At 44.6% G+C, this 24,954-nt stretch overlaps 3 protein-coding genes across 3 annotated transcripts; 2 read left to right on the forward strand and 1 right to left on the reverse strand.

Moving 5' to 3' along the window:
* Nucleotides 1-220: 220 nt before the first annotated feature.
* On the forward strand, nt 221-3,210 carry LOC100845944. Its single transcript, XM_010233030.3, has 3 exons — nt 221-868; nt 1,894-1,956; nt 2,942-3,210. The coding sequence occupies exons 1-2, from the start codon at nt 320-322 to the stop codon at nt 1,912-1,914; spliced, it is 570 nt and encodes a 189-aa protein (XP_010231332.1). The 5' UTR covers nt 221-319; the 3' UTR covers nt 1,915-1,956; nt 2,942-3,210.
* Nucleotides 3,211-3,403: 193 nt separating this feature from the next.
* Nucleotides 3,404-6,613, reverse strand: LOC100824252 (neurofilament medium polypeptide). Its single transcript, XM_010233033.3, has 4 exons — nt 5,923-6,613; nt 5,253-5,354; nt 4,282-4,557; nt 3,404-3,912 (listed from the first exon to the last, which is right to left on the reverse strand). Exons 1-4 carry the CDS (start codon nt 6,469-6,471, stop codon nt 3,712-3,714), a joined length of 1,128 nt encoding a protein of 375 aa, XP_010231335.1. The 5' UTR covers nt 6,472-6,613; the 3' UTR covers nt 3,404-3,711.
* Nucleotides 6,614-16,463: 9,850 nt separating this feature from the next.
* LOC100826717 lies at nt 16,464-22,391 on the forward strand. Its single transcript, XM_003561017.4, has 9 exons — nt 16,464-17,044; nt 17,395-17,481; nt 17,576-17,977; nt 18,861-18,996; nt 19,125-19,287; nt 20,322-20,450; nt 21,334-21,528; nt 21,610-21,732; nt 21,820-22,391. The coding sequence occupies exons 1-9, from the start codon at nt 16,801-16,803 to the stop codon at nt 21,919-21,921; spliced, it is 1,581 nt and encodes a 526-aa protein (XP_003561065.1). The 5' UTR covers nt 16,464-16,800; the 3' UTR covers nt 21,922-22,391.
* Nucleotides 22,392-24,954: the final 2,563 nt, after the last annotated feature.

A 24,954-nucleotide genomic window follows, 5' to 3' on the forward strand; every position in this document is an offset into this window, starting at 1 on the left:
CCGAAGACATCTGTGTATTTTCTGTTTTATGTGTCCTTTTCTGCAGGAGAATCTTTGATGCAAGATGAGTCTTATCATTTTCAAAAATAAAATCCATGATCCGATCTTGAATTTTGTTGCCTCAAGGTGTTTCCCGGCTTGGAGTGCTTGACCGTACTTCTAATTGGGAAGCAAAACAAAGTTGACCGGAGGCCAAGACCTCCATAAAACCCAAACCCGTCCGCCGTGGTCATCAGCTAGGCTTTGCCGTCACGTTGCCCCCACCTAGGGAGCGAACGAGAGAAAAAAAAAACGTGTTACTGCTTCCCTCTCCCCCCAAATGCCGCCCCTTCCTCTCCTCCTCATCCTGCTCGCCGGCGTGGCGGCGGCGGTGGCGGAGCCCCCGATCCCATCTCCTGCGCCGCCGCCGCTGTCACCGCCGCTGCCGTCGCCGCCTCCGCCTCCGCCGCCGCAAAAGAACGAGACGCTCTACGAGCTCCTCCCGCTCTACGGCCTCCCCGCGGGCGTCTTCCCCTCCACCGTCACCTCCTTCTCGCTCGCCGACAACGGCAGCCTCACCGTCGACCTCGCGGGTCCCTGCTACGCCCACTTCGAGTATCTCACCTACTTCGAGGCCCGCGTCACGGGCGTCCTCCGCTACGGCTCCCTGACCGGCCTATCGGGCATCCAGGTCCGCCGCTTCCTCGTCTGGTTCAACGTCATCCGCGTCAAGGTCGACCTGCCCCCTCCCCCGCGCTTCGTCTACCTCGACATCGGCTGGATCACCCGCAAGCTTCCCGCCAGCGAGTTCCAATCCGTCCACACGTGCGACTCCTCCAAGAGGTGCCGCCTCTCGTCTGCGCTCGCCACCGCCGCGACATGGTTCCAGGTCTGATGGATTCCGCGCCGGTCTGGCCTGTTTGAGTTCGATCCCCTCTTGTGTTCGGTCTATTTGATACTAACTTTGTTGGCAAATTTAGTGCGGGTTATATCATAAGTTGAGCTATGGATTCGAGTATTAGTATCGTGGGCGACTTGTGCTCTTTCTAGAACCTTACTCCTTGTAGATTTCTGAGGTATATGGATATTGCTTAATGCTAAAGGGAAAACAAGCTGATAGTTGCTTCCTATGTTGAAATTTACATGGAAAACAAAAGATGTGATGGGACATAATTATTCGTAAATTAGGGTGTGTGATTGCAATTGCATCATCTGGAAGTTATTTAATGCGGTCATAAATAGAGATGTTATCTCGGGTAATGGGTTAGTGTTACTGCTAGTCTGCTAGAGATATCAGCGAACTGCGATAAGCCGGTAGCCATTTGTATGTCGCCTTTTGTTCATGGGCTCGTGGCGTTGTCCCATTCTTCAACAATGTATACTCAGTGGTTTTACTGGCTAACATTAGTGATATACAAATTAGCTTGGTACTATCGCAGAGCTGCTGAAATTGGAAAACACCATTCTATATGAGAATATCTTGTGGGGCTCAGGGACACATGTGAATGACATGATGATATTTGTGATGATACTGAGCAATGTCATTGCAATATGAAACTATGGAGGATTTCCTTTTTCTTTCACCTCTTTCGCCAAAGTTTGAGGTTGGTCAATGTCTGTCCTTCTGTTTGATCAAACCTTGTCTGTTGTTTTGGCACTAGATCATTTCATGATTAGGATTAAAGATATAAGTGGTGGGAAATGAGCTACAACTTTAAAATATTATTTCATGAATTTGACTTGTTTGCACTATTTTTATTTTATTTGCTTGCACATGGCTTGTAGATAATGTGGTTGGTTGTATGTCACAGTTGTAATCAGGGATATGTCTTTTTCATGGTACCAGAGTTTCATGCTGTAGCTGACTACTGCATTAACTTGCTTGTTTGTTAAATATTTTTATGGACCTTGCAGGACTTCTTTGCCCAATTTTAGCGGATGGAGAAGGTCTATAATTTTGTGGCAATATCACATGAGGTAACATACAATCTTAATTTGCGATGTTCTGCCTTTTATTACAGTCATGCAGATGTTGAATCATTCTTGATCTTATATATTTATCGGTAAACCGTCTTCTGTGAGGCATGCATAGTTTAGGAGTTCTTTGGTAATGGATGTTGCTATGGCTACAAAGGAACACACTCAATTGGATTAAAGATTTATTAGAGAGCCATATGTTTTGCTTTTGCTGTTCCAGACTACAGCGTAACTTGCAGACTTTCTAGATTCAGCTTGCCTGGTTTCCTCTTGGAAGCCCATCTCACTTACGCATTTTTTCCCCATTTGATCAATGTTCAGCCTTATCAGTAGACTTCTCTGTTTACCAACTCCATTTTCTTCTGGTTCGTTCTTGTGTATATGATACTCCTTTATACATTCTGGCTTACTTATGCTCAGTGTCTCAGTTTACTAAGCATGGGTTATACTACTGGTACTGGAAAAAAAAAACAAGTGTAACACTGGCCATCTCTTCTTTTGGACAAATTATAAGTTTGTTTATAGTATGTTATCCAAAACTTGTTTAGAATGAGTCATAATTTGAACAAGCTTCCTTACTTCGGTTGACAGGTTTCTGTCCATCACCTAAATGCTGGTATTGAGCACAGTATGTGCAGAGTAATGATAATGGTCCGACGCTTTGCCAACAAATTTCGAACCTCTGAAATAAATAAAAATCCAGCAATGGCCCATTAGAGCTGTTGTTGGCCTTTGGTATTCTTATCTTATTGCTTGTTAGTGTATCTCGCAGAACGCAGCATGTGTTTTGTTTATCTGTGTTCGTTATTGGTGCAAAAGATTTACTCCCTCCGATCTATAAAATTTGTACTGTACTAACTTAGTACAAAATGGGTGACCATTTTTATGGATAGGAGGGAGTACATTCTTTTTATCATATGTACTTTTTCAATGATTTAGTTCATTTCCGGTCACTGGACTAATTTATAATATCTTGTTTCTGTAGTTTCCAGCCTTCCGCCTCCTGAAGGGATTGAATGAGTACGAACAATTTAGAATACAGGGCATTTTTTAGACATGGTGTATCACTCTACGAGACTACGACTTCTATAGTACTGATGCTGCGGTCTGAGCTGTACATTTGTTTGAGAGCCAAACGATCTCATGAATGTGCTATTGTTATATTGATCCAGTACAATAGCACCTGTAAATTGGTGTGGTGTCTGTCATTATTTTGTTCGACCTTTATAAGTTTCCACTCAAGTTTCCTGCGTATAATAAGCGAGTCTTCATGAGGACAAGACACGAGAACAAATCTACACAGAATCGGTCCTGAGATTCTCACAAGGAATACAATTTGACGCGCAGAGATTAAAAACAAAACCGTATGGTTTCAGGCTTGCAGATCATTCTTTCTGCGGTATTGCCATGACAAATAATCAGTTATATGCTGAATAGCATAAACCAATTTTTCAATGTCGAAGACTCGTAAATCAGATAAATAAGTACTGTTGTTCTTTAATAGTTAGGGTGACATTACATTCTAACCACAGTCAACACATGACGAACATGCCATTCCTTCCATTAGCACTGGCCTGAATACGGAATGGTGCTGCAACATGATCTTATTCTCCCACAGTTGCTCGACACATTCTGATTATATTGTCAATAAGGAATACCTAGGAGAGGCGCATTAACAGCATTGAAAAATTCATAGTGACGGTCCTGTACACTGCCTTTGGGTTGAGACGGGTGCTAATTTCACTGAGCTTGGGATTATGTTGAATTGGGTGGGCGATAGTCCCTGAATACGGAGGAAGAGCCACCTGATGCGGCAGGGGATGGCGACGAGGCTACAAAGTTACTTCCTGGTAATGATGCCGATGGATGACTGTAAGGATTCCCTTGATGCCCGCTAGCTGCAAAGCGAGATGGACTTGCTGTAGAGAAAGTCGCCGGGCTTCTTGGAGTGTGGCCCTATAAAGACCACATGCGGTTTTAGTTCAAAAATGAACAGAAGTACTTTGTTTTGCCAAAACCATAACCCCGACAAAGAAAATCTTAAACACATAATGCACTGGCAAGATGAAGAACTTTGCGAAATTCAGGATTATTACCAAAATGGTTACTCCCTCCAATCCACAAAAAGTGTCGCCCACTTAGTGCAAAATTTGTACTAACTTAGTACAAAATGGACGACACTTTTTATGGATCGGAGGGAGTACTGATGTGGCTAGATGCACCATGTGTAGTTTAATTCTTGCTATTATCAAAAATTGTTTCACTAAAGCATCCAACAGACAAATGCCGACATGAACTCGAAATATGACCACTGCAACAACTTACCGAATTGTGGTGGAGAGAACTAAATGGCGACCTAGCAAAAGAAGCTGTTGAAGGAGAAATACTGTGAACATGATGCAAGGGGCGTCCAGGAGTGCCCTGGTTGGAACCAGCATCTGACTCTCCAGCAAATTCACTAAAATTGACATCAACGGTCATTCTGGGCGCCTGTCTAGGAACAGAACTTCCATCAGCTGCATTTTCTGACTGCTGAGGCATGGCAGCCCGTAATGGGGCCTGCATGCTCCGAGTTCTGATTTCTTCTTCGGCATTTAAAACCTGTTCAAACAGCCAAACTAATCTTACTTAGTACAATGACTACCGGGCCAAAATAAACATGTCCACAGACTACTCCAATTAAGTACGGCCAGCTGTGAGGAGGTGACAAATTAACTGTATGATTATGATGATGCCTCGTAGCATTGGGAGACATCACATATGCTGCGACACGATTAATGTTATTATAACATACTGAGGAAAAGAATAACAAGTGCAAGATAGTATAACTTGCACATATCAACAGAATTGAGAAAGCTTGATGAGTTCCGGAGTTTCTTTTTTCAGTCAGTATGGATACACAACTTGAATTACCTTGCAGAACTCTTCCTGACCGTAATGACAAACTTTGTACACTCCAAATTTGTCGAAGTACTTAAGTTGATGCATACGTGGATTAGGACTTTATTTTATTTTTTTATCAGTTGCATGCTCAAGTAGACTATGTTTGCATTCAGGTATTTTTAAATGGAAGAGTCTCATCCAAATCAGTGTGCTTTAAAATGGCTATTTGATCAATGATAAAATCAGATATACCCAGCCACATTATCACCTGGACAAATTTATGTAATATCCGATATCAGCCAGCATTGAAGGTTCAGTTAACATATCATAACAGATATGCAGCACATACCAATTAGTTTTCAACAACAATGGCAGTCAAAATAACAAGAAAAAAAAGTTGGCACAAATGATACCTGCTTCAGCATCTGCACAAGATCATGCTTTTTCTTATTTAGGGTATCCAGCTTGTCACTCAAATCTCTCTTTTTTCCTTCAACCCCATCACGGTAACTCACCTAAAATAGATATAAAACTCAAAAGGTCTCAATCGACGGGAAAAAAAGGACTAGAAACATCAATGGTGCTCGTAAAATGGCGAACATAATGCATGGAGCTTGCAAGCATCAGTACCCCAACATGTGAACAGCATTATAGTTATTCAATTCTACTCATGCCTCACGAATTCCAAGCTACAAATCAAACAGTCCAACCTACAATTTCATCCTATTTCCAACAGAAAATGATACACATTTTGATGCGCATTTGAGAAAAGAAAAAAAAAACTATTTCCAACACTGCTAAACATCTTGATTCTGAAACAGAACCACCATGTCACCAGGAAAGAGTACCAATTCCAAAAATCTACGTACAGGACTCTGATGAGACATAATCCTCCAAAGACCTAAACCTCCCCCAAAGTCGAGTCATCACTTTGGGTTTATTGGCTCTACAAAGCCTGGTTCTTGACAATCTCAGTATCTACATGAGTCCCTAAATTAGGGTCATTCTTAACACGATCACGGTTAAAAGTCCACATAGATCAACATGCAGCTACCATGAGCCCAGAGTTTTAACAAGCCTCACCTCCGAGTTGGGCACCTCCGCGTTGGGGTCGAAGCCTTCGCTTTCGCCTTGGCCTTCTTCAGGATCACCATTGCCACCAGCATGGTCACCTCCAGCGACTACCTCTCCAGCATCGTCCATTTCCACATCCTCCACCGCCCCCTCCTCCTGCTCCTCCTCTTCTTCTCCCCCATGCTCCCCTTGCTGCTGCTGCTCATCCTGCCCCTCTCCCTCCGCCTGCTCCTGCTGCTGCTGTTGCTGCACATCATGCCCCTCCGCCTGCTCCTCCTCCTCCTCCTCCTGCCGCTCGTCCTGCTGCTGCTGTCCGCCGTCTACTTCTTCCGCCTGTCCCACGGGCTCCGGGGCGCCCTCATCCAGGCGCGAGTTGGGGGAGGAGCTCCCGGAGTCGAGCTTGCGGGCACCTTCTAGGCGGGAGACGGCGAGGGAGCGGCTGCGGAGGAGACGGCGGAACCGGGACGCCGAGAGGGTGGGTGCGGGTACCGGCCAGTGGCGAGCGGCGTCGGCCGCGCCCCGGTGGAGGTTGCCGCGGTACATCGAGATCGCCACCATCTCCCTGCCCCTGCCCTGCCTGCTTGCGCGTGTCGTGTGCTGTGACCTGTGGGGGTTTCGCAGCTTCGGGTGCGACTGCGAGCGGCCGGCGGCGGCCCTGGGTTTCCGAGCCGCTGATTTTTTTTATTTTTTTTTGAGAAAGTTCCGAGCCGCTGATGGGTGTTTCCGTTTCCAGTTGAGCTTTCCGAACTTTCTGGTTTCCTCGAGGATTTCGCCCTGGATCGATTCCTGACCCAACTCCATGGGCTGTTTTTTTTTTAGAAAACCATGGGCTGGTTTGTTGAGCTTCTGCTTGTCGGCTTGGTGTAGGAAATTATTGGGCCCTCCCAGTTTTCGAGCTCGTGAACTCCCTGGCTTAGGCCTTTGGGCCGACTAAGAATTGGGTTATTATAAAAGAAAATTACACATGAGTCCTCCTTGTGGAAAACAATGCGCCCGAGTCCCGACCAGCAAAAGAATCTTCCGTCTCAATCTCCACGGATTCGGCGCTAGGGGAGGCAGGAAAACCACAGACTAGTGTCTACTACCCGAAATCAATCAATTCGTATACGATCATCTTTGACATAAAAGAAAATTACACATGAGTCCTTGTAGGAAAACAATGCCGTCTTCTTCCTGCACTGAAAGGCAACGCGCCGTGAGCGATGCTCGTTGTTGTCTCTAAACCTTCGAATAACGTGAGAGACATGAAAACATTATTGATGTAGCATTCAGTGAATCGTTGGTCCGAGTAAGAAGATGTCGCGTGACAGGATCTGAAGAACATACCGTTGTCTCCGAGAAGAACTCGACGAAAAGAGTTGGATGACCACCCCAGATCCAGCCAGACAGATTTGAGGACACCTATCCTCATCAGTTCTGTGATGGGGTCGAAGCTGGAAGAGCCTCGCTGAATGAAGAAGAAGCACCAAGACACAAAGAGCAACTACAAAACACAAACACGAAACCAAATAAACTACTCTTGAATAGAAGCAATGGGACGATGTCCCGCCCTCCTCTATGCCACCGATGACATCGTCGCCACAAGGTGGATCAGTAGTAGGGGATATTTTTCTATCGCAATGCATGCCATATCCACCATAGCGTTACTGCTTAGGAACGAAACCCTAATTCTAGGAAACCTAACTATTGTGCCACAACGCAGAATTGGGGTCCCCACCCCCTCCCGCCAAACCGGCAGGCGGAGGAGGAGGGGGCCCTTGGCCTAGACGATGGGGATGCATTTTTAGGGAGAGACTGGAGCGACATCTAGCTAAGTTTTGTCGCTCTTCAAGTACTATGGGGTTGGTTTAACTTGTGCATATATTTTCTTAACATCATCATCATAGAGAAGCATCAAGATACAAATGGTGAAGTTAGAGATGTTAACTTCAAAGAACCTCTTATATAAATTTAAATTTTATCTAAAGTTTTATCGGCCTTGTACGTTTCAGTTTTGATTCAGTTTGTTGAATCAATAAAATCTTGTGTTCTCACCCTCGCTGGCTTGGTGGACAGGGAGGGAAGCTCCCCAGGTGCGAGCACACCCAAGCGTAGCAATTAGTCTCTTCCTTACAAATATTGGATTTATCTGGTCTTGCTCACAGTCCCATTGATCAATATGTGACCCTGTTAATCTAGTGCTTAAATATGTAACGCGCATCTTTTAGGCTAGTCATAGTGGAAGTAATATAGCTAGTATGATGCATTGCCACCTAGTCACTTGGATGATGTGCATATCATTAAATGTAGAAAGAGAAAGTAATAGTATCATAGTATGATACCGGTAACATAACATTTTTCAAGATATAATGTCTCTTATAAAACAATAAATGAATACACTATAATATCAATGCTTATGATTATATGCACTATGACCATAGTTACATACAGCATGATCTCTATGTTACTCATAGTATGACAAGCCATAGCATTTTGCTCCAGTCATTAGATCAAGCACATCAGTTATAATTTGCCCTTCGGAGTTACTGCTAGGCCTCTCTCGATGGCCCACCTTAGCTCGTTCTCTTAGCTCTCTACATAAATTTATATCCAATGTACCGTCATAATTAAACAAAACGGATATTATGTTGTGTCGTACATTTTTCCACGCATCCGGGCTGAACTCCGTTTAAAATATGAAGTGCATCAATAAGATGCTAGTCCGAGATTAATGCCTCAACTTGCTTTCTTGGTTTCTAACAAAATAGCGCTCACGTTTCGATATTTAATTTTGACAAAGAAAAAAAAAGGGAATTAACACAAATGAGAACAGCAAGTTGGATTCGAATTCGGCTTCGCGAGAGAACGAACCGTACTCCGAGGCCCGGCAGAACGGCCATGCCGAGAGTGAGAGGGACGTGGTTCCAACCCTGAAGTGCTCATGAGACGAAGCCAAAAAGAGCATCTCCGATTCCAAACTCCAACGGGACCCGAACGAAGCTTTGGGTGCTCTGCGTGCATGCACGGGGGAGAAACATTTGGTTTTCCTTCAGACAACGACTTGCCAACTGATCGATGTTCGCTTTGCCTAAATATTAGAAGCATTTTTTTTGGTTGCTGGCAGAAACAAAAAGTATCTCTTCTTTATGCGGTTGTAGCTTTCTTTTTCCCAACTTCATCGTTAAGCGTATTTATGTTTAGCCAGGCCAAGAAGTAATAAGATTGAAAAGTCACATTGGGCTCACGGGAGAGAGAACCATATTGGTATTGTATTCTGATCTCACGTTGTTTTCAGAGAGATAGGGATCATTGAGGAAATTGCTTCTTTTGGAACTTTTGTTAATAAAGAATCTCCAAGAAGTATGTGGAGTCCAACTTTTTATCTTCGGCAATCAGTTGATAAAAGGCTCTTTAGGCTAGTTAGATGGAAAATGACAATTGTTAGATTAGCCATGAAAGCTAGGTAACTTTTAAAGCGACTTCGTGGGAGATATTTTCAACACTCTCACCAGAAATTATGCATGCAATCTCTAGTTTATACTCGTAAAATATAATATCCGCAAGCGTTAACGTGATCATTCTAAGCAAAATTGGGCATGAACAATGAAGACAAAAACGTCGAGACGCGAAAAGAAATGATGTACTAGTAGTACTTATTTTCTCGTCTAGAAAATGAATGATATTCTTTCCGGTTTTAAATTATTGTCGAAATATTACATATACATAGATGACTTTTAAAAATAGATACCTCCATATTTGAACAAAATCGAGTCAAGAATAGTAGCGCTTGTTAATTAATGTTAAGGCTTCGAGCAGGAGGACAAGCACAATACGACGTTGCGTCTAGCTTATGCCTTATAGCAACGCGGGGCGTTTTTCCGCCGCTCCGCACGACCGCATCCGAATTGTTCCGTGTGGAACTATATGATGCGCGATTCATGCATTCCACGCTTGCCAAAGTTTCTCTCAATCATACATGCATATGACGCCTCCGTGCTATAATCGGAACCAGTACTACATGCTCCACCAAACAAGCTCCTGAATTTTACTTCGTTTCTTCGTCAAAAAAATTTTACTCCTTCATCTGCATCGACCCTTTTGTTTCACAACGAGCTTGTTTACTCTTCTGCTAACAAGCATAGCTCTATGTTTCTAGATGGCTTTGTCGGCGCACCCACAAGAACACTAGCGTTCCATATACCAAGCTATTGTGGTTTCTATTCCCCCCCTCATGGAACCGGATGCTTTACAAGTCGACCAAAACAAATATCAGCAGAGCAGTGCATTCCCTTTCCAAAAGGTCGAAGCACCTACGTAGAGTACCGAGGACTTGCCAGCAACACTCAAAACTCAAGGCGGGGGAGGAGGAGCTACGACGAGATGACCCGAGAGCGAAGCCCAAACGTTCCCTTCGCTTCCAGAAGAAGGGGCAACAGGAACCGTGCACGCACCAACCCAAACCAAACGGTCACACGCGCAGGTTGACTTGGGCGGCGTATCGTATCGTATCGCCCCTCCTCGGATCGCTCGATCGGACCGGAAGAAGGAGAAGATTCCACCTGCCGGTATACGGGCCTAGCCACTTGACACGTAGCTGGACTCTGTCTAGCCATCTTTGGGGAACTGCTCGGGTTTTCTACCGCTAACCAGCTGCTGCTCGTGTCAACTGTCAAGCAAGGCGGCACAGTGGAATCGTCGGTCAGGGTTACTTACTGTACTTGCTTATGGCAGAGTTTTTGTCGAATAGAATACGCGGGTACACAGGTGAAAGGTCCCTGTCCGTCAGGACGGGTCGCGCTTTACCTTTTCCTTGTGCGTGCTCGTCTTTCTGGTTTTGTGATGTCGGCTAAAGCAATTGAGATGAGGCTGGGTAATGATTAACGCTAACACGTGATCTCTCGTGTTTGTTTGTGTATCAACAACTCGCATTTCCAGACGCCTGAGTACGTATATATTACTCCGTATATAGTTCATTGTTTTTAGGAAATTTGCGTGTACAAACAGTAGTGGTTACGCCTGTCTTTATTCTGTCGGGTCCCTCCGCGTAGCTAGGCATGTTGAATTGGAAATTCAATGGGAGCATTTCCGCTTAACCAAGCCAGGTTGGAAGCTTCTTAAAAGCTAGCTGGAGGTACAAAAACGAACAATTCAGACCAGGGCATGATGCGCTGTGGAGTCTGGAACCCCAAAAAAATCCTCACCCGTCTGTGTTGGAATTTTGCGTGTGTGGGCAATATAGGTCCGACGAGTTCGTTGGCCTTCCAAAGTTCCAATAGATGCTGATGTCACATTCTTATCCTGCTAAAACACACCTATACTGTGGATTACTACATCATGCCACGGAGCTAATAGTATGAGATCTGGCAGTGCCGATACGGCGATACTGACTGCCAAAATGACGTGGACGTCTCCGCTTTGGTTTGCTTTGGTTTGTTCTATCTACAGCTAGCGCAACTATTTTGACAGCAGCAGTTCAAAAATAGGCGGCTCGAAAACAATAAAGTATCTGCAACATGTCAGGTAATCATGCTTGGAACTCTGGAAATATATAAATAAAATGGGAATACAGTAGTTTAGTGGATCGAGGGCGTATGGAAAAGGTCAAAGCTGGCACTCACTGTACGTCCTGGAAAAGAAACGGTGACGTACGCAGCTGTGCCGTCGGGCTCTTCCAGGCAAAGCGGTGACGTCCGGCGACGGCGCCGCCCACCGTGGACAGCGTCCACGTACACCAGAAAGGAGGTCCCGAAGGGGGACAGCCTTCGGAGCGAGGAAACACTTAATTAAGCGAGACGCATGTGTCACTTCGTAGCTTTAATTGTTCAGCATCTTTTTCGCCATTTCATCTCTACAGTTCTACTCGTACTATCGTCCATCCGATCATTACTCGAGCTATTTCTTTATTTTATTTTCGGTTGAGCAAGGGAGGAGATTTTACATCAAACGTTTAACTAGGGAAAAACATTTCTCTCACTTTTTGTGTTCAACAGAAAGGAAAGCATACACATACACAGAGAACAACACTGAACCTGACCGTAGCATCACATCTCCCTCCGTACTATGTTGACGCCGTGAACGCATGATGATATGTTGGACCGGAAACCCCCATGATGCACGTGCACTGGATGCTACTACTACATGGAGTTGTTCTGACGATACGGGGCTGGGACGTTCCATCTCCCAAATCCGCTGATCCAGTCCAGTCAATGGTCAATGCGTGAAAGTAGTACTCACATTACTTTTCCTCTCGCCACCATTGTGCAGTCCATAAGGACAGATCTAACCGAGAGTTTTTTTTTTAAAAAAACAGGGCTTTCATTAATCAACGGGAACAGTCATAAAATCCTTTACAGAGACGTCTAAAACAATTCTAGGGGCTGACCCCAAAACACAGTCGCCTGCAAGACCCACCAACTAAGTCTAGCAAGTTCGTGCGCCGCAGCATTCGCCTGACGCGGTTCTTTCCTGACCGCCCAATGGGGAAACTTATCAAACTGGAGCTTAACTTCTCTGACAATCATCGCAATATCGGATCGATTTGGCTCCTCCTTCGAAAGGGCGGGAACCAGCTGCAAGCAGTCAGTGGCCAGGACAATAGGGGAAGCGGTGACTCGAGAGGCGGCCGTGAGACCGTGAAAACACGCCAGCGCCTCAGCCACGCCCGCATTAGGAACTCGAGATAGTTCCCCCCAGGCCGACATCTCGATCTGTCCCAAATGATTTCGGAGGATGCACCCCCAGGCCGCCTGCCCAGTATCAGCATTAAAACTTGCGTCGACATTCAGCTTCTGACAGCCGGTTTCCGGCCTTTCCCATTGGAAACGATTGGGAGGATCTTCGGTTTCGTTCAGCTGGGTTGCCGGGATCTCATCAACCACCCTCTTCCCCTTTCTGTCATCCACACGTGCACACCTTTCGTCCATTAGCTGCGTCTGAAGGTAGCTCTGAAGGAAGCCCACCGACTGAGTAATGGTGCCTTCCCCTTTTTTGAACACGATATCATTTCGGAGGTGCGGGGCCCGCCACCAAATAAACAGCATACACGCTCTCTGGATCTTGGACATCTGACTGAGCTGAACAATAACCCAGTCCAGGCCAATGTTTGTGAGCTTCTCTTCCGCAGGGATGTGCCAGACATTCCTCATCTCAAGGCGGAGTGCATGTGCCTTGGTGCAATTCATGACGGCATGGTATCCATTCTCCTCTTCATCACCACAAATCCTGCACAGCAGTGTGATTCTAACATCTCGTTTGTGGCGATTGGTTTGCACCGCAAGGGATTCTGTTCCAAGCTTCCAGGCGAACACCCTAACTTTCGAGGGGACAGGGATTTTCCAGAGCATCTCCCACAAGGCCCGATCGCCATTGTGCATGGCGCTTCCCTGGCCCGAGTTCTCCTCATCATTCTTGAGTGCTAACCCCAATCTGTACGCACTACTCACTGTAAAAATCCCCGTCTTCTCATAATGCCAGGCCACAAAATCTTCAGTGTTGCGCGAGATCAAAGGGATACTAGGCACCGTGTTTGCATCGAAAGGGAGCAGGGTGTCTCGCACTTTTTGTTCGTCCCACGCGAGACAATCAGTCCTAATGAGATCCGAGACCCATCTAAATCTATTTCTACCGGTTCTGCCCGTCGCCTTTAGATTTCCTTTTGGGAGCCAATTATCTCTCCAGAGCCGCACCTTAGTTCCATCTCCAATTCTCCAGATCGCTCCCTTTTTCAGCAGATCAAGCCCATTCATGATGCCCTACCAACTTGGTGAGGCGTGCTGGATGAAAGCCGTATCAAGGAGATGTCCATTAGGGAAGTATTTTGCCTTCAGAATCTGAGCACAGAGGCTCTCAGGATTTGTGATGATTCGCCAGGCCTGTTTAGCCAGCAGCGCCTGATAAAAAACCCTGAGGTCCCTGAAGCCCATTCCCCCCTGGTTTTTTGGCCGCAACAACTTATCCCAAACCAACCAATGAACCTTCTTCCTGTTCTCCTCATCGCCCCACCAAAAATTTCTCGCAAGCTGCATTAGATCCTCAGACAATGAAGCGGATAATTTGAAAACACTCATACTATAGGTTGGTATAGCTTGTATAACTGATTTGATAAGAACTTCCTTTCCCGCCGCTGAGAGGTATTTCTCTGTCCAGTCATTAAGCCTTTTAGTCACTCTGTCTTTTGTTGCTTGGAATTTCCCATCCTTCATCCGACCCTCAAGAATAGGGAGTCCAAGATACTTCTCCTCAAGGCCAACATTATCGACGTTCAGGATGGCAGCCACCCGTGCTCCATCAATCGTTGTAACAACACCACCCAGAAGCAGGGAACATTTTTGTGGGCTAAGCAACTGTCATGTATCTCTTTCATATCTTGAGAGGATCTCCTTAACCACCCGTGCTTGGTCAGCCATGGCCTTGAAGAAAAGGAGGCTATCGTCGGCGAACAGCAGGTGCGAAATACCTGGTGCATTCCTAGTGATCCTCAAATCCTTGAGCGAGTTATCTGCAATTTTATTTTGGATACAAGCGCTCAGCCCTTCCGCCACAATTAGGAACAAGTAAGGTGACAGGGGATCCCCCTGGCGAAGCCCTCGGGTCGGAGTGAATTGATTCAGAAGGTCACCGTTGAAACGAACAGAATAGGAGACGGACGTGACACACTCCATAATCCAGTTGGTCCATTTGGCGTGGAAACCCAGTTTTTGGAGTGCCCCTCTAAGAAAGTTCCAATCCACACTATCATAGGCTTTGGTCAAATCCAGCCTGTACGCGCAGAATTTCCCTTTCGTATCTTTCTTTTGAACGGCAAAGATGCATTCAAACGCGATCAACGCATTGTCGGTGATCATCCTCCTGGGAATAAAGGCACTCTGCACCGGTGAAATCAGATGCTGGAGGAGAGGCCGAAACCGGTTGACAAGGCACTTTGCAATCACCTTATAGATGACGTTGCACAAGCTAATCGGCTTGAAATCCTTCAATCTCTTCGGGTTTTTTATTTTCGGAATAAGCACAATCGATGTACTATTCACACCCACCGGCATCTTCCCCTCCCGAAAAAACCTCTTAACAGCCTCGGTGACGTCTTTCTTTAGCAGAAGCCAATTCCTTTGGAAGAAGCGAGCCGGGAAACCGTCCGGCCCCGGAGCTTTGCTTGGTCCAATTTGGAACAGGGCATTGCTTATTTCTTCATCAGAGAAGTCCCCATAGAGTTGTTCATTCATATCTGCATCCACCCTTTCATGCAACATGTCGAGCACCTGTTCTGGAGCAATTGAGGTGTCGGCAGTGTACAGGTCCTGGAAGAAACTTGTTGCCAGATTGTGCATCACCTCGGTCTGTGAAGTTTCAGAACCATCATCCCACTGGACCAAGGAAATCTTATTCTTTTTTGCTCGCCACGTGGCTTTCCTGTGAAAGAAGCTTGTGTTTCTGTCACCCGCCTTAATCCATCCCACCCTAGATCTCTGGTTCCAGAAAACCTCCTCCATCTCAAGCAGCTCATCAATCTTAACTCTGATGTCATGCTGCAGCCGTTGCGATCTCGGGTCTCTCAGATGTGCCATCGATGCGAGCTTCTTTTTCAATTTTGCAATTTCTCTGTCGATCCGTCCAAAAGACCTCTTGCTCGACCCTTGGAGAGAGCCCATGACTGAGGCAAGCTTCTCCGAGATCTGGCCCAGGTCACCCCCACTCGGCCCAGCTCCCCAAGCTTCAGTGATTCGCTACGGGAGGCCGCTATCTCGTTCCCAGAACTCTTCATACCTCTTGCATTTCCCTCGGGGGGCAGCTACTTGGAGCGGGGCTTGTGACGATAAGAATCAGGGAAGATCTCAGACCAGTCGGGCAAGGCAACGGCCCTATCGAGCCTCACCCTAACGTTCTGCAGACCCAGCTGCTTATTATCGAACGTCCAAGGGATTCCAGAGAACCCCAGGTCATGCAGGTTACACTCTGGGAGCACATCCCAGAACTCAGCCATTTGTTTCTCGCTTCTTCTTCGTCTTGGGTAGTGTTCATTCTGCCACAGTGTTTCATTAAAATCCCCCGCCATTAACCAAGGCCATCGGGCATGGGTCTGATCCTGCGTATCAACTCTCACATGCAGTGCCTCAACTGTTTACTCGGTTCCCCGTACACAAACGTGCACCTCCATTTTATTCCAATCGGCAAATTATGAATGCAAACATCAAGCACCGCTGATACACCTCCATTTTATTCTAACCGAGAGTTTTGGACACAAAGTCTCGGTAGTACACCAAGCTGATACACCCCAAATTTCTTTTCTCTAGAAAAAATGGAAGGAGTTTAACTACTAGGTGAAAAATTGCAGCAAAAATGGAAAGAGTTTTGACAAGCACCGCGGTAGTAAACGGCATGGCACCGGCCCCGAATCGCGTCAATGCTAATCTCACCTACACATATCACAGGTCTCGCGTCCTGCCCAACTCCCACCAGAAACTGACGGGCCCCACCCACCAGAAAGACGAAGGCAGGAACAAAAGGAGACCGTGCGCCTACCGTGGACCGCGTCCAGGAGCAACGGGAGGGAGACCATCCCACGCACTCGTGTGGGAAGAGAAGAAGGGCCCCCGGGCTCCTTCCTTCCTTCCTTCTCCATAGCGAAGCGAACGCACGCAGGCAGGCGCCGCAGCCAGCCACGCCACGGAGCCACCTTCCTCTTCCTCCGCCTCCACCTCCTCCTCCTCCTCCTGCCCTTCCACAGCCACAGAGTTTGCGCTTGCGCGGCCCTCTAAAAATAAGAAGAAGAAAAAATCTCTCCTCGCGCAATCGCATCTCCCCCCCAAGCGACGAGGCGCCGTGCGCACCGCCCCACGCGCCGATCTCGGCCGCCCCGCCCCGCCCGCTGCGAACGGGGGAGGCAACCCCGTCTTCCTCGGGGGGCCGGCGGGCATGGGCGCGTGCGTCTCCCGGCCCAGCGCCTGCGTGGGCAAGCCCAACACGCCGCGCTCCGGCGACGCGGCCCGGGCTGGCGGCGCGCGGCGGAGGCGGCGCCGGGGGAAGGGCCGCAGGACGGCGCCCTCGCGCGCCGCGTCGATGGAGACCATCCAGGAGGCCGAGGGCTCGGTCTCGCCGTCGGCGGCCGCCGCCTCGGCCTCCGGCGATTGCCGGACGTACAGCAACCCGGCGTTCCAAGGTGGGTGGGTCGATGGGCTGCTTTCTACAATCCCTTTTTTTGCCTGTGCTTGTTTGGGGAATCGATTTGATCTCGGGGGACCATGTGGGTTGTGAGATTCTGCGTCCTTGGGGATTAAATTACTGCATCTGGGGATCGTGCGCATCTAGCAACAGCGGGTGATTTTTTTTTATAATTAACCGCTTCGTTGGATTTTACCTTGGTCCATAGAGTGGGATCAGTGGGCGTTGTAATCAGTATTTTGGGGAGTACATGCCAGTTTATTGCGCCAATGAATGGCGATTCGTGGCATTGTACTCGCTGGTCCGAATTTGACACCTGACGTAATGTTCGGAACTTTTTGCCTGCAGTGACTGGGAGCTTGGAGGAGGCCTGGTACGACTCGTTCGCGATTAGTGAATCAGATGGGGAGGACGATTTCCACAGCGTGCAAGATGGTAACATGTGCAATGCAGTAGCTCTAGTAGGCTAGCGCCCCTATGCCATGATTTGGAGCCCGTTTAACCTTTTGAGCTCTTGTTGACTCTGCAGATGCCTTTTCATTGAATGGCTTCGAGAACGAAGCAGCATTGAGTATGAGGGATTTCAATGGCGGGAGCTTCAATGGAGCTACACACCCTGCTGATAACCACCATAGGAAGCCAAGGTCCAGTGAGCTGCCAAAAGGGAATTCGGAGAATGGTGTGAGGTCCTCTGTTAGCCATGAGGATGTGGTGAGTGTTTCAGGCGACGATAGCCCGAATGGTGGAGGAAGGATACTGGACGATTGTGGTCTTCTGCCAAACAACTGTTTACCCTGTATGGCCTCTGCTGTTGGTGTAAACGAGAAGAAGCGAGCTCTTTCCACAAGCCCCACTCATTCCATGAAGATGCCCTCGTTGAAGCTCTCATTCAAGAAGAAGTCTGGGGAAGCCCACCCGCCATCCACACTATGTAAGCGTTTCTTCATCCACCGTTGGTTACACTGGTTTTCTCAAAGCTGAATTACAGTCTGTACCAACTTCTTCCATAACATGCAATAACCTTCCACGTTACTGTGCTCAGAAAAAAAATTGCACTCGAAACTTCCCCATATTGTTTGATGGGATGACTCATGCTTAAGTACATGTGTTCTCCCTTACATAATTTATTTATAGTGAATCTTTGGGCCCATATGATGACTATTTAAGAAACACAAAAGAAGAAAGCTAACAGGTTGTATAAGAAGTGAAGCCTCCAGCTAGGGAGTAGTGACGCTGTTTCTCTGAACTTCTGCAGACAGATGATTTTCTAAATTTATCATCTTCTTTTTCCTGACATGAGGAATGTTTTTTTGTATCTTCAATTTAGTGCTTCTAGTTTTTTGGGAAATATCATGCTAGATTTTGCTATGAAAAACAATCACAGTTGCGGTTAAAGATAACTTTCCTGAGGATGGACATTGGTACGGTTTGCATCAAGTAAATTGAAGTTGGACTCTGATTGCACTGTTGATTTTCAGCTGTTGCTTTTCTAGCACAAATTGATTTGCATCTTCATCTTTTATGATTATTTTTTTCTCTTCTATACTTGTGACGATCGACCCATGGATCAATTGGATGTGAGATAGATCCCAAACATAAGGACCATGTTGATTTCTGATATGACGATTCAAGTTCTGTCCGCTGTGTGCACAGTAATAACTTTTAGATCTAGGCACTGAATCACTATTTTATCTGGAAACATTCACATGTTAGTGTACCTCGATTGTCTGAAGATGTTGGTTTACACATGGGATAGGGCAATCCTGAATATATGGCATTATCAAATTATAAGGCAACATCTGTATTTTGTGCAGTGTCTACAAAGGATTTTCTTGAAAGGCCCCTAGCAGGTTCTCAGGTACAGTTATGTTTGCTGGAAAAGAAAGTTCTGAATAGCTGGTCTCATGTTGATCCTGGTACATTCCGAGTCCGAGGATCTAACTATATTAGGTAAACATCATTTGTTGATTCTTTTTATACATACTAGCACCAGTTCATGTTCTGACGTGCACATTTATTTGAGAAGGTTGGTTTCTTTTGGATAGCAACTGATAATTTGTCGAATTAAACTTCTACAGGGATAAAAAGAAAGAGCTTGCTCAAAATTGTGCAGCATACTATCCATTTGGAGTTGATGTATACTTATCGCCACAAAAACTCAATCATATATCTCGATTTGTTAAACTTCCTGATACTCAAATCTCCAGCAAGCTCCCACCTCTTTTGGTGGTCAATGTACAGGTGTGTTATAATTGTGCCAAGTGGTTATGCATTTATCAAAATTTAGCCTTAAGTAACAACATTGTTGATACACCGGTTCAGGATGAAGGTTCTGCATACAATTCCTTTTTAGTGATGCTCAGTTTGTGTAATCATTACACGTGAAAACTCTTGTTTGTTTAGGTTAATTTTGTGTAAACTGTGTGTATATGTGCTTTCAGTCATATTTGTGGTAGCTGTTATTATGCTTTTAATACGATGTGAAATTTTACATAATAAAATAGTAGTAGTATTTGAAATGATGACATGTTTTTTTTTGCTGATTAGTGGTTACCACAATACCAATTGCTTGTACATTGAGTGAACAAAAACAACAACTAAGCCTTTTGTCCCAAGCAAGTTGGGGTAGGCTAGATACCTAATTAAGTGGAATAAGAAAAAAGATCAAATTCAAGTTGAAGAGGATTTGAACTGGTTGGTTGTCAATGGGCGTGAGCATCCACTATCCTGCCCCACGGAGCTAGGCCGAGTTTTCAGTTGCTTATACAACCCCTAGATGAGTACTATTTGATACAATATGTTCACTACAAATATTTTGAGATAAGGACACTACTGTAAGACAAAGATACCAATAGGAGAAGGAGCTCCGGCGGCATTGTCTTGAGAAGAAAGCAATGAGATTACGGGGGACAAGGTCTATTCGTCCCATGAAAGAAATCAACTAGGTTTGGTTCTCCACACAGGAATCAAACCAGGCTGCCTAGGAGACGTCAGTGTGCTACTAAAGCTGGGCTATCACCCAGTCCTCATAGAAACACTAGCACACTGCTATGAATGTGGCATGGTAGAGCCTCTGACCAACTGTGTGTAGGGATAAACTTCGCCAGAATTGCCTTGCAGTAGTTCAGCAAATTTCCACTATTGTGCAATTAAGATAAAAATGAATTTTGGCTTAACTACTGTTTTTTCTTCTTCTTCAAACATTCTTTGCTCTTGTTATTCTTTAATCAGTGGTGACAAACTGACAATGACAAGTCTTTATGCGTTTTTCTCAGGTTCCACTATATCCTGCTTCACTCTTTCAGAATGAAACTGATGGGGAAGGGATGAGCTTTGTTTTGTATTTTCGGCTTTCTGAAGGTTACTCAAAAGAGCTTCCGCCATTGTTCATTGAGAATATTAGAGTAAGAATTTTGATGGTTCTCACATCTCTTTTGCAGTTTCACTGACTATTAACGTTCTGTGTAGTCTTAAGTAAATATACGTAATGATAATCCTAGTGCTGATGCTATATACCTTTACAAATGCTGTTTGTTTGGAAAACATATCCTTGTGTTGAGAATGGCCATTTTCTAATTATTCGTGTGGGTGGTGAAAATTTTATACAGTGCCCATTGCCAAGCTTCTCTGGTTGTTTGAAACCAATTTTTTTTTAACAAAAGCAAAAATAATAATTTATATATCGTTTGGGCAATATACAACTACAGTATAGATGTAATTTGGTTAGTAGATTTTTAAGTGTCTGAACAATATTTCCTTAGATTTAAAGGGGAATACTGGCTCTGTGATAACTGAAAGACGGTTTTATGTCGTGGAGCCAAACTTCATGCTATACATTTTCTTGCAAGTGGTGGGTTGTAGGGCCAACTCTTTGGCATATTGAACTCTATGGTTGACCTAGATAAAAACTAAAATGGTGTACTCCACATTTTCATTCATTACTGACGGATGGTGCACAGTTTTGGTTACAGGGTCAAAATGTTGTTTCAGAAAAGGGGGTTATAAAAAAATTCTACTGATTTACTCTAAATGCTGCATGGTTTGTGATTCATGATCTGTCAATGGCCACCTTTGGCATTTTAACAGGCCCCTTTTCTTTGATCTGTATTTAGTCCTTCTGCTTTATACTACTCTCTCTGATCCATAATAATTGTCTCAGGTTTAGTACAACTTTGTACTAACTTTGTACTAAATCTGAGACACTTATTATGGATCGGAGGGAGTTATTAGTAATTACAGTTAGAAGTCAACAACAGTGTGACTGTTTTCCTTTGACTTGGCAAACAGAGGTTGGTTGATGATGATGTGGAAAAGATTAAAGCATTTCCAATGGAAACAACTATACCATTTCGAGAACGGCTGAAGATACTTGGGCGGGTGGCTAATCTGGAAGACCTTCCTTTAAGTGCAGCAGAGAGGAAGCTGATGAATGCATACAATGAGAAGCCTGTGCTTTCTAGACCCCAGCATCAATTTTTCCTGGTTAGTTGTGCCTACTCTTAGAAATGTTATGGAATACTATGTTGTAGAACGAGTGTTAGAGCATCTTGTGTTTCTGTGCAGGGTGATAACTACTTTGAGGTTGACATTGATATGCATAGATTTGGGTACATCTCAAGGAAAGGTTTTGAAACATTTCTTGACAGGCTAAAAATATGCATGCTAGATGTTGGTCTAACCATTCAGGTATGTTGTAACAATGACCGGCTAATTTACTTTGGTAGTTTGCTATGCACGATAGGTCACTTACTGTGCTTGCTTCTTACTCTGCAGGGAAATAAACCTGAAGAATTGCCTGAGCAGGTCTTATGCTGTGTTAGGTTGAATGGGATAGATTACGCAAAATATCAGTCGCTGATGACACATGGTGCCTGAACTTGGTGCTTACAAGAACCACCAGCTAACCATTGTTCTGATCTGAGAGGTAGCCAAATCAGGCCAAGGCGAGGTCCCTTGAGGTTTCTGACCAAGAAATCGGAGTGGACTCTTACCATTGCTGTAGAAGCACCAGCGGCCGAGCATGTGAAACTGCATACAAGTAATGTTAACGGAGGCAATGTTACATGTAAATCTGTATATCATGAAATGAGCTCCAAATGCCCCTGTTGTTGCTACCCATGATTCTATCATTAGTAAATATGACCAATTTCCCTGTGTAGTAGGTTTAGACTTACATGGAACTTGAGGAGGATTCGTGATGAATACGAGCTGCTTCCTTTATAAAGAAATAGATTAGAACGTGAAGATGGGAGGCACTGTATAACCATCACCCCACAATGAAGAAGGAAGTTGTAGCACCCAACATCAGGAAGAGGAAAGAATCTGCATATGCTGGAAGTCTGGAACACTCTTATGTACAGTCTGATGCTTGATGTTGAGTTGGTTCAAAAGCTTCGATAGTCCCAGGCTAGGAAGATGGCAACGAGGAGGAAAATAAAGAGAAATTATGAATTACTCTAGTCTATAGTAATAATAAATATAGAATTATGGCTGCTAGGTAACTAAAGGAGTCCAATGGTCGCGAGTAAGCTTTGTCAAAGTCTAACAACATTTAAAGTTCCAAATCTTGATTGTTAAACTTACAAGTTTGACCAAGTTTGTAGAAAAATCTAACAACATTTAAATTTTCAATTCTTGGTCGCTAAATCTATCATGAAATATATTTGCATGGTGCATTCATTTGGAATAGCAGATGTTAATATTTTTGACATTAATCAAATTTGAGTCACTTAATATGAGACAGAGAGAGTATTATGGAACGGAAGGAGCACATTGGTAAGCTTATAAAACTAGGGAGTATATAATAAGCTTTCATTTGCTTGCTTAATAGGGCCGAAGGGGTCTTCAATCTTTTAGCTCGAGCTACGTAACTAAAACTTAATGTTTATGTTTACTCGTATAAAAATATCTCGAGGTTAACAAAGCTCTGTTCAGCCAAATGGTGCAGTGCAAGAAAATAATACGTACTCATATTCTTAATTGGGTAGGTTGGACAAATCGTGAGTGGACAACCACCATTTTATCGAAGTGTATTGCATTAGCTGTTTATATACTTATTTCTTGTATTCTCTCATTTTATCGAAGTGTATTGCATTAGCCGTTAAATGTAGAGTTACAATACCGGCAAATATCGGGGAAACATATTGGCCTATTGCGGGCTCGGGCCTCGGGGAGCACAGGATTGCGCTTGGCCTATTGCCATGCCCCGTCGTCGTTCCTCGTGTGTTTTGCTTCCTAAATTTTATAGTAATGAAAGAAAACACGAGCAGCTAAAACCTAAACCAACATTTTTGGCTACCTAGTCTCCGTTTTGCTAAAAGTAGTTTGAGCAATGATCGCCAACAAAACACCCGCCCTTTCTCGTAAAGGATCACGGCACGTGTTCCTTTTTTTTCCTTAGCATAAACGGCACATGTTGTCCTACGAGATGTGAGTATTTCAACTGTCAATCGATGCCACAAACTTAACTATAGACGTTCTTTCAAAACTCAAAGCACTCATACGGAGTACGCACGTTAAAAGAAATACTACTTGTATAGATAACTCAAAACACAGAGCTTGGCTTTCTTCGGCACAGCTGGTACTCCAGCTACAGCAAATTCGCATCTGTCTGCGAGCGTTGAGGGACATAATTACAGTAGCAATCAAGCTAGCTCAGCAACTTCTGCCTACCTGAATCGCTGTCGCCTTTAATACTTACAGCTCGGGTTCTGCTGAACTGGGGACAGCGTCTCTGGCTAATGGTTCTCAATATAATTGGGTTTTATTGCGTGCGTCCACACACAGATTTATTAGCGTGCAGCGGCCATGTTGCCCCCCGTCCAAATTAGTTGAGATGATTAGATGGGGACGTATGTACTGTGACAGAATAATTGAATACAGTACAACAACTAGAAGAGGTCGTGTATGTACACACTGTTTTATATTGCTAGGTCCTTTCGTCGGGTTAGGGATAACTCGATCCGCTCAGGGTACGCCGGTGTTCTTAAAATAAAATATTTTTTGGTGATAAATCGCAAAAAATAATCCAGAGAAATTTAAATCACTAAAATTGTCAAATACTGATAATGGATTGAATTCATAACCAATCTAATTTCGTAGGTGGATATAGCGGGTGTTTTGGGTAATAAATAGACATTTGTTCTCCCCTAGGGCTTCATCATCTTGTAGGGCTTCAAATAGACGTTTGCCCCTCCCTCCCCCAAAATAACCACCGATTTGAACATTTCTAATGACATGAAGATGTCATGCAATCCCCGAAAAATATTGAGTAAAACATGCAGGTCTACCCCCCAGCTCTTATCGCCATGCTCATCACACCCTAGACATATTTGAAGACGGCACGCTCAAAGAAATGTTGTATTGTTTCTTGCTCATCATAGAACCAACTGGTAGTGTTCCCTGCCCAATTAAGTTTGTGCATATTATCCTGCATAGCAATTGCCTTATGCCAAATGAGACAAAGACAGATCTTGATTTTAAGTGTCAATTTAGCTTTCCAAAGATGTCTAAAGGATCCATCGATCCCATTATTTGAGATCTGTATACGTTAATTGCACAGTGTATTATCCTAATTTAGTACACTTCCACGTAGTTTTATCATTTTCCACATTTAAGACGTACAGAAGGCAAATTAATTTTCAGTTGACCGTGCAATAATCAGTCCCATAGTCGTGTGATTTCTAATAATGAAAATGAAAATAGTGATAAGAAAATAGCGTATACGAAGGGAATGAGATTTAGTTTTTCATGTCCAATACAAATAAATCTTACTCCTGAACACGAGTAAAGTGGAAGATGCTTACTCATACACACAACATTGCCATCTTGGTGCTCATATATAATATCGATAGTTTCTTTAAAACAAATTGCAATTATTAGATGATCTCACATTTATAAAGTACGGAC

The sequence above is a fragment of the Brachypodium distachyon genome, chromosome 1 (genome assembly GCF_000005505.3).
Source record: "Brachypodium distachyon strain Bd21 chromosome 1, Brachypodium_distachyon_v3.0, whole genome shotgun sequence".
NCBI lineage: Eukaryota > Viridiplantae > Streptophyta > Magnoliopsida > Poales > Poaceae > Brachypodium > Brachypodium distachyon.

What these genes read in the sequence shown, in the direction of transcription:
- LOC100845944 (XM_010233030.3), top strand. Translation starts at nt 320, where the DNA reads ATGCCGCCCCTTCCTCTCCTCCTCATCCTGCTCGCCGGCGTGGCGGCG. An exon ending in CCGCCGCGACATGGTTCCAG is followed by an intron (nt 869 to 1,893) that starts GTCTGATGGATT and finishes TGGACCTTGCAG; the next exon opens with GACTTCTTTGCCCAATTTTA.
- LOC100826717 (XM_003561017.4), top strand. Translation starts at nt 16,801, where the DNA reads ATGGGCGCGTGCGTCTCCCGGCCCAGCGCCTGCGTGGGCAAGCCCAAC. An exon ending in CAGCAACCCGGCGTTCCAAG is followed by an intron (nt 17,045 to 17,394) that starts GTGGGTGGGTCG and finishes TTTTGCCTGCAG; the next exon opens with TGACTGGGAGCTTGGAGGAG. An exon ending in CCACCCGCCATCCACACTAT is followed by an intron (nt 17,978 to 18,860) that starts GTAAGCGTTTCT and finishes TATTTTGTGCAG; the next exon opens with TGTCTACAAAGGATTTTCTT.
- LOC100824252 (XM_010233033.3), bottom strand. Translation starts at nt 6,471, where the DNA reads ATGGTGGCGATCTCGATGTACCGCGGCAACCTCCACCGGGGCGCGGCC. An exon ending in TTGTGCAGATGCTGAAGCAG is followed by an intron (nt 4,558 to 5,252) that starts GTATCATTTGTG and finishes CTGTTTGAACAG; the next exon opens with GTTTTAAATGCCGAAGAAGA. An exon ending in GTTCTCTCCACCACAATTCG is followed by an intron (nt 3,913 to 4,281) that starts GTAAGTTGTTGC and finishes TGGTCTTTATAG; the next exon opens with GGCCACACTCCAAGAAGCCC.